At 43.3% G+C, this 8,944-nt stretch overlaps 1 protein-coding gene across 2 annotated transcripts in view; it reads right to left on the bottom strand.

Annotated features, from left to right (window-relative positions):
- The window catches only part of arfgap2 (ADP-ribosylation factor GTPase activating protein 2), an 11,407-nt gene extending 2,493 nt beyond the window's left edge, over positions 1 to 8,914 (bottom strand). Inside the window, exons 1-14 of one of the 2 annotated variants that reach the window (XM_031839160.1) lie at positions 8,724 to 8,914; positions 7,581 to 7,699; positions 6,969 to 7,041; positions 6,709 to 6,840; positions 6,186 to 6,266; positions 5,516 to 5,609; positions 5,335 to 5,391; positions 4,746 to 4,790; positions 3,392 to 3,444; positions 3,159 to 3,295; positions 2,864 to 2,995; positions 2,645 to 2,773; positions 1,935 to 2,087; positions 1,718 to 1,841 (exon numbers count right to left, since the gene is read on the bottom strand). In XM_031839160.1, the coding sequence (XP_031695020.1) occupies positions 1,718 to 1,841; positions 1,935 to 2,087; positions 2,645 to 2,773; positions 2,864 to 2,995; positions 3,159 to 3,295; positions 3,392 to 3,444; positions 4,746 to 4,790; positions 5,335 to 5,391; positions 5,516 to 5,609; positions 6,186 to 6,266; positions 6,709 to 6,840; positions 6,969 to 7,041; positions 7,581 to 7,699; positions 8,724 to 8,885 (1,491 nt within the window). In that variant the 5' untranslated portion in view covers positions 8,886 to 8,914. The remainder of the gene's footprint in view (positions 1 to 1,717; positions 1,842 to 1,934; positions 2,088 to 2,644; positions 2,774 to 2,863; positions 2,996 to 3,158; positions 3,296 to 3,391; positions 3,445 to 4,745; positions 4,791 to 5,334; positions 5,392 to 5,515; positions 5,610 to 6,185; positions 6,267 to 6,708; positions 6,841 to 6,968; positions 7,042 to 7,580; positions 7,700 to 8,723) is intronic. The other variant, XM_031839162.1, reaches the window with a different exon arrangement.
- Positions 8,915 to 8,944: the final 30 nt, after the last annotated feature.

Here is an 8,944-nt window from a genome sequence, read left to right as displayed (position 1 = left end):
CCTCTTAAAATCTCTAAGACCTGAATGACTGTATGAGAGAGAGAGAGAGAGAGAGAGAGAGAGAGAGAGAGAGAGAGAGAGAGAGAGAGAGGATGAGTGAGTGAGTGAGTGAGTGAGAGAGACTCTGATCTCTCTGGCAATCTTTCTCATTTGGAGATTGTCCTATGTTTTATCATTTACAGCTTACATGACTATTGTCCTGCTCTGCCATGTCTTTCCTCGTCTCTCCCTCTTGTGTCGCGGTGTGTGTAAATGTCACTCGAATCAGGAAACTTATCAGAATACCCATATTTGATTGGCTGAGCTGCATCACGTATATCTCTAAATCATGTGTGTGCGGCTTTTATTTTAAAATGGGGGGGGTCCTCTAAAAGTCTCTAAGACCTGAATGACTGTATGAGAGAGCGAGAGGAGTGTGTGTTTATCAACATCACTAATTAGCTTAATCATGAACACCTGTGTCCTTGCAGCCTTTTCATGGAGATTAAACAGGGAAACACCTCTCAAACAAATCCTCAAAACTCCCATAACCGTAGCTCCTATTGCTCCGATATTAACAAATGAGAGGAAGGATGAGTTGAAGAACAGATACTGTAAAAATTGTGTCTGTAGTGTAAAAAATGTGGCTGAACTGGCGATCTAGAAATGGGGTACCGTGTTCTGTGGAAGATGTTTTGAAGCAAAATTTAACATTGGTCTCTATGGAGCAGAAAGTTGGTTTTCCTCTCAATTACAGGCTTCTGTGTCAAATGTGTAAATCTGTTGGATTCCACAGTCATTTGTCTACGACAAGGACAAGATTAGCTACTTCTACGTCCAGAAATGATGCATGAAGAGTGAAGATTGTGGACACAGTGGCAAAAGACAAATCTTTTTTTCACAAGAATCTCAAGCTGCTCTTCACTCTAGCGGTGACGTCACACACTCTAAGCTGCGCAATACACACCCATTATAAAGTCAGAAAAGGGCTGAAAAATCATAAAAGTTAAAATGGGACAGTTCAAAAAGTATAAAAGATATCAAAAAGCTGAATAATGCGGCAATAGATCAGGGTTTTCTAAACATTTTAAAGTTTAAATGGTGTCTGTAGCTGAAAGTATGAGGAAGTAGAAGGATTTGAACATTTTCTCCATAGAAACCCATTCAAAATCAAATGTGCAAAAAGCTTAATAATTCAAAAAGTTTAAAGATTAGAAATATGAAAAGTCATAGCACACGTGTCCTTAATGAGCTTAACAGCATTCCAACAATAATATCACAGTGCAGGAAGAGGCAGAAAGCACACTGAAGCCTCCACCGAAATAATGTTAAAAACGCCCAATATTATAGAGAACTAAATGAATATAGATAAGATGTGACTACGTAATATGGATAACACGGTACTTTAACGAGATATAGGAGCTATAATAATGACTGTGTATGTGTGTGTGTGTGTTCGGGGGATAGTGGTTCATACAGACGCATTAACTCCTAATAAAAGATAGTGATGCTACTGAATGAAACAACCATAAATATAATATAAAATATGAAACACGGACAATAATGCATCATGAGAGCAATTACAAAAGAGCAATTAAATCGTCTAAAAGCATCCGTTTAAACATTGTACAGAGGAAAGCCGTGCCGTAATTTGCTCCTAAATCTTATAGAAAGTTGACGTCCGAGTGATTTCTGAGCATGAAGATGTGAATATTGAGGAGCTGAGTAGTTTGCTCACCTCTGCACTGATCTCCCGACCAAAGAACATGTCTGAAGAAATGGCCTTCGCGTTGGCAAACTTCTGTCGGGCCTCGCTGGACTCGGACACCGGAGCCGACACGTCTTTCCTTCTGCTGGGGAGTCTGGATCAAACAGAGAGCAGGTCAGAGTTGCACACCGTCCAGAGGAAACGGCGGCTTCATTGGTCCCGTTACAACACAGAGGACAGCAGATACCTCTCTCCAATGGGCTGGATGCTAGAGATGGTGACCTCCTCTTTGGGGTCGTCTTTCTCCAGAGCCCAGGAGGTGGTGAAGGAGGCGGTTCCTCCCTCGGTGTCCCACCGGGACCCAAAAGTGTCTCCCACTGTGAACGGGTTGTCCTTATACCTGGAACATCAAACACAGCGGAGCGTTAACGGGTTCTGTTCAGCTCTTTGTGCTCTCATCTTTCTGTGGTCAAAGCACACAATCAGAGATTCAAAAGCACAATATATAATATTCTCTCTATTGAAACAACGGATTAAAACACTGAATGAAGCAGCTTCACGTGAGAAATCGGTGTTTGTCCGACGCTGTTCGGAGGACGCTGAGAGACGAGCTAATGATGCTAACGTTAGCTCAGCTGGTTCCTCTGATGACTTAAGATCCTGACGTCCCACGAGTTCATAACAACGCTGACGCTGCACAAAGAGGATATCACGCCATCGACTGAAATCACATTTCTCTCAAAGGAACATATTCATTGTTTGACTTGAGTGCATCTATTTACGAGGGACAGTGCACATGAATCAACGGTTCAGTTTCCACCAAAATGTAGATGTTCCAGAGAGTCTGTGGTCCCTCAGCACATTATCACAAACTGGTGTCTAATATGATCAATATAATGCTACAACAATCAATACAACACATACGACAGCTTCAAACTGTGGTAGTGTCTTACGTACTTCGGGGGTCCGGAGGTGAAACCCGGCTCTTCAAACAAGTCCAGTTTGGAGCGAGAGGAGGACTTGGCTCCCACGGGGGTCTCCTGCTCGATCACCTGCATCTCCGACATCACCGAGTGAGACACGGCGCTGAAACAGGAACAGCAACACATTGAGAGGAGAACCGAGAGCCCATCGAGTGCAGCGGAACCTTCCGGTTCGCCGACCCTCGGACGTTACCTCCTGTTGCCGAAGCCCATCCCCAGTCTCTCGGCCTGCTCCCTCTTCTTGCTCTCCAGGGTCTGGATCTTCTTCTCCTCCATCTTCCTGTCGATCTCCAGCTCTTTGTAGGCCAAACGCATGGAGGCCACGCTGCAAGAGCCACAACGAGTCATGTCGGAGCACAAAGTGTTTTATCTCTTATTTTGAAAAAAATGGATGGAAGAACGAAAATTACAAAGAAAAAAAACTGGAATTCTTGTAACGATGTGAGACGAGTTGAGGTGAGAATAGGAGAGTAAAGTGGTCTCCTCACATGGACTCCTCGGCTTGCTTCTTGGCCTCAGCGGCGTGCTCCTCTCGCATCTTTTCGGCCACCTGCGCCTGCTTCTCCACCTCAGAGAAGCTCTTGCTGCTCACCTTCTGGGCTCCGAGGCCTTTCTTTGCACCGAGCTGCACCGAGTCAACGTCACATATTCATAAGTATGGATGAAAGTTAAAGAGGACGCTCAAACATGAGGCTCGTGGTTTGGTGGAAATGAGACTCACCCCTTTCTTGGCAGACATGGGCTTCTTTTTACCGATGATGGAGGCCTTCACGTCTGTAACACAGAGTTGAATCTGTTGAAACAAACTTCAAAGACTAGTTTCATTCAGTAGCTGGATCAAAGCATGAAGAATCCCCACGGCTCACAAGAAGAAGCTGCACTGAGAGGCTGGTTGGTTCCTAAAGATGCTCTGGTGTACGGTTCTAACATGCAACACGATGACAAAGTGACAACAGAAGAATAAACCTCCAGTCACCAGCCAGCAGAGACTCACGTTTACATCTGAAGCAGTGTCGCTACGTTGTGAGCATGCGTGTTCACCGCATGATTCAAACACTCATCTCTAAACTACCAACTCAACGTTAATATGATCCAGAGTATGAACATTAAGTCGTACTTTCAGACGGCAATGTTTCCGTTTGCGGTGCTCTTGTTCTCAGCTGAAGGAAAAAGTTGAGAATGTTGGAACAATATTTCAGGACGTTTGGCTTTTTCTCTTGTCTTCGTCGTGTTTAAATGACTTCTTCAAACACTCCATGTTCTCCAGAGATCTTTGGTCGGGAGATCAGTGCAGAGGTGAGCAAACTACTCAGCTCCTCAATATTCACATCTTCATGCTCAGAAATCACTCAGGCGTCAACTTTCTATAAGATTTAGGAGCAAATTACGGCGCGGCTTTCCTCTGTACAGTGTGTTTAAAAGGATGCTTTAAGACGAATCAATTGCTCTTTTGTAATTGCGTAATTGCTCTCCCCGTGTATTTATTAATAGTATTCCATATTTGATACTATATTTATAGTTTACTATTGTTTAGGCGTTAATGCAGCTGTATAAACCAATATCTACAAACACACAATCACAGTCTGTCTTTGTTGTTGTTGATGTATTGTTATTATTATATCTCCTACATCAGCATTGAAACACCAGCTTATCATCTGTGTTTCTACTAAATCAACCAGCAGCACAGACGAGGTGCTAGTGAGTCTGTTACCTGCGCGCTGAGAGGAGGACCTTAAATCACAGACACTTCAGGAAACTATGCGTTCAGAGACGGCAGACTGTTTTTAGAATCCTTTGAACCTTTCCATGAAGAGTTATGACGCACAACGTCAACACTTGTCATGTGGAATGTCAGCAGCATCACACGGATCACCTGCAGGCATTTAAGCTCCACAATGACCTCTGTTTACACAATGCAGCGGTAACTTGTTGTAACTTGTTGAGACGACGAGCAGAAACAGCCGAAAGCGTTTCTCCTGAACGAGTCCTTTTCTGCGGTGAGATCGGCAGAAAGCTGAAGAGTCAAATCAAGCCACACAGCCATGCAACCGCCGGCACCGACAGCGGCTAGTCACCTTCAGGTGTCCGTCCATCCTGTGAGGACAGACGCATGGAGTCGTCTACGCGTCATCACAACCACCGTCCAAAACACAGAAGGAGCCCATTTAACATCAACATCAAGCTCTCAGCCACAGTTACAGTTACACACAAAATATGGATTCATGAATCAGTCGACAGGAAAGTAAAGTAAAGATAACCGAGCGGTTCACTTAAAGACTTTCCTTTAGCTCAATGCTTTATTCACCTGCAGACACAACGTGTGCTGATAATTATATTAAAAACTATTCTGATCATTCATGAATCTCTCTATTTGATTTATATTCTTTCTGTTGGTCTGAACCGTTTCAGTGAAGCACATTCTGCTGCATCTGTTTCTATGAAATACACTAAATAGTTGAATATGAATCAGTATAATGAATCAGGGAAACAATCTGCAGATGCATGTCGGTACAGACATACACACTCGGATAATGAATGGAGCTCCAGGCACAGGGAGAACATCACTGAGAATAAGCACACGTGTCCACCATGAGGGGGGGGGGGGGGGGCTGCAGATGACAGCGCTGAGGTTATGAAAGAGCCGAGTGGAGCTCACAGACTCACCCACGCAGGCTTTGGGTGATGAGCTCAGACCGTGGATGCTGGGTCCTTCCTCCAGCTCTGTGAACAGCATCACAAAACACTCCTTTTATTGAATAATCGAAATTCAGAGCAGCTGATGCATCTGTTTTATAGAACCTTTAAAATGTGTAAACCCGATAAGACAAAGGCTTGTTCTACTGACGGGTGTCCTCCTGGCCTTTGGCCAGCGTGTCCATCAGCTGTGAGGTCAGAGCGGCTCCATTCTGCTCCGGCGCCATGCTCCAGTCGTCAGCATTCTCAGGACGGAGACAGAGAAACACAAAGTATTTATGTTTTCTATGGAGCAAGAGAAAACATTTCATAATGTCGGTCCAGCAGCATAACATTTATCACAGATGTATCAACTACAACGCGTTTCAGCTGATGACACGATGCTGCATCACAGTAATGTCAACAATATGTTATTAACACAGATTTACCAACAACACAAACACTACTTCCTTTAATGGTGATTATGCTCATGTTTTCATTCGCTATAGTTCTGTTTTTTTAAACGTTTTTACACATTTTAGACCCATTTGTCTCAACTTTACTATGTTTTTGTGGTATTAATGCTGTTGTTTATATTTACTGATATTACTAATAACTTGAATTTCAGATGTACTGTTGTGTTTCACTTAACTGTCTAATTATCATCTTTTAGGTGTTTATATTAAAAAAAGGGTCTGAAATAATCCACTACTACTCAAATAAAAAAAACAAAGATCTCTCCTGATATTTGGCTAAATACGTTTAGTGATCACCAACGTATTTATTGAAGATGGCTGCCGGGGTTTTGTCACTCACTCACTCACTCACTCTCACACACACACCTGTGTGAGTTCTGCAAAAAAGTCTGCCTCTTTCTTCTGAGGAGCTGAAGGAGTTCCTCCTGCAGAAGATTCGATCCAGAGCTGCGACAAAGACAAGAAGAGTGACAACTGAGACACGTTGTGTTCACACAGCAGCGTTACAAGTCTCTCATGTTCTTATCATCGGGTAGCGTGATCCGTGCACCGTGTGGACTCTGAACCAGACCTGCCAGCACGGCTCAGACTCTGATGTAACACGACAATGATCGACAGGACGCCGGCTCATTTCTGTTCAGTTCTGACAAAAACAAACCACCTGGTCGGGTTGTTGTGTGCAGCTATCAGCTGTCAGACTACAAGAGGTCACAAACGTATCACATGACTATAAAAACCATCCTGGATCAGAAAAGCTCAGATAGTGTAAGTGTCCGTATGTGTGTGTGTGTGTGTGTGCAATACAAATACAGACACTTTAGTTAATTGTGCAGCCCTACAACACGAGACTCATCCCCCTTTAAACGGTTTCCACTCGAGTGATACTCACGTCTGAGCCATATTTGGACAACGCGGCGTTAGCTTGGTGCCGGATCTTCTCCCGGTACAGCTGAGCTGCGCGGCTGTTGTACTTGGCGTTGGTGTCGTTTGTGGTGCAGCCGTGCTGACGGAAGAAGGCCGTCTTCAAACAGAAGGAGGAGTTATTGATGTCTAGCTAATTACACTACCTTGAACATGGGTCATGGACCTAAACATCTTGTATCTCATTCTTTAAAATTTGATTCACGCCTGACCTCAAGCTAGACTCACCGCATTGGCATTGCCTCCAACCTGCATGCATCTGAGCTGGAACCAGTTCCAGTTGGAGTCTAACTCAGTGGACCTGAGGCATAGAGGGAAGAACATGGAGAACAAATCAGCAGTGGACCAAATCTGATGTATTGACTCAAAACTGTGCTTCATGAACAGCAGGAATCTGATCTTTTTAATTTTGATTTGTCTGATGAGCTACTGAATGTAAACACATGCTGATTTCCCTTTTTTAATCCTTCTAACAGTGAATAAAAAGCTGCCCAGCTGTACAGGAACAGTGTTCTTCCTTTATTCCATTGTCTGTCTGGTGATTCTATCTTTATCGGTTTAACCTGCTTTCATCCTGGTCATATACTTCAAACACATAAAGTAGACCTTTCTGTCTGTCTTTTCTGTTAAATAACACATGTTCAGGGAGTGCAGTTAGTGACAGTGTGGGCTCCACGGTGACACGCATCTGCGAATTCTGAGTCATTCACAATCTGTGGTCACAGAACTATTCTCTACACAGAACACAATGTCATTAAAGTCTTTCCTTCAGACAGCTCAACTCCTCTCAGAGGTGGGCGCCATGATGCGGACTGTTGACAGCGGCACACTGAAGCTTACCTGATGAAGCTGAGATGCACTCCCAGGGAGCGGTGGATGCCGGAGCAGTCGATGCACAAGAACACGCCGTAGGAGATACTCGCCCAGCTCGGGTTTTTGGCGGCGCAGTCAAAACATCCCTGTGCAGAAACAACACGCACATCCCATGAGCTATTGTTAGCATCAACATCTCAGTGGTTATTACACTGCAGAGAGCCGGTTCAGTCAACACCAACAGATGAAGGAACACTCCATCCTTCAATATGTACCTCTGATGTACTACAGTATAAAGTACAATATGTACCTCTGAGATGTAGTACAGTATAAAGTATAATATGTACCTCTGATGTACTACAGTATAAAGTACAATATGTACCTCTGAGATGTAGTACAGTATAAAGTACAATATGTACCTCTGAGATGTAGTACAGTAGAAAGTACTATATTTACCTCTGAGATGTAGTACAGTAGAAAGTACAATATGTACCTCTGAGATGTAGTGCAGTATAAAGAAGAATATGTACCTCTGAGATGGAGTACAGTAGAAGTATAAAGTTACACAAAATGTAAACACTCAAGTAAAGTACCTGAAGATTTGATTAAGTTCAATCTACTTCGTTACATTTGACCACTGGATTTGATTTACACTCTCGTTGTAACCAGCTTTAATAAAACGTACCAAATCAGATACAATACACCTAAAATTAATGTTAAACTGATCCCAAGCCAGCCTGCCATATGTCCTGCAGCTACCGGTAGTTACTACGTCAGACACTGCTAGCATTGGATAGCATATGGTTCAATACTGTCAATCCTTCACGTAAATATCTTTGTTAAACCGAGTCTTATTTTGTAAGTATCTAGAGTTTTAGACTATCCAGTTGTCTCGTTAATACTTTTCCATAACGTAGTGAGGCGTAAGTGGTTAGCTTCCCCTCCTCAGCATACACAACCCGTATACGTGGCCTTTATGTTTGAGGCTAGCAGTCGTTAGCTCCCATGTAGTCGGGCCTAGCTACATGCTAGGACCAGCTACATGGGAGCTAGCTACATGGGATGTGTGTATATATATATATATATATATATATACACATATATGTATATGTACATATATAAAAAAAAAAACATGCACACACAACGGCGGAGGGCGTCCTATTCGGTTACCTTGTTTGTGGCAATGGATCTAAGTCTTTTAAAAATGGTGAGGATCTCAGTCTTATTTGGTTCCGTAGCCATCTTGCCACTGTTAGACAAATTTCCATTAGATGACGTCACTACGGATAGCCGTTTGGTCAAACACCCAATAAAAGTTTTATGTCCCTTCATAGACCTTTTGTTCCTGGCGTGGAACGTGTGTGTTGCACCGGTTTATGTCCCTTCATAGA

The sequence above is a fragment of the Anarrhichthys ocellatus genome, unplaced genomic scaffold (assembly GCF_004355925.1).
Source record: "Anarrhichthys ocellatus isolate YVR2014 unplaced genomic scaffold, GSC_Weel_1.0 scaffold1347, whole genome shotgun sequence".
Lineage (NCBI taxonomy): Eukaryota > Metazoa > Chordata > Actinopteri > Perciformes > Anarhichadidae > Anarrhichthys > Anarrhichthys ocellatus.
The sequence above is the reverse complement of the archived record's forward strand: the minus strand, read 5'-3'. Positions and strand labels throughout refer to the sequence as shown.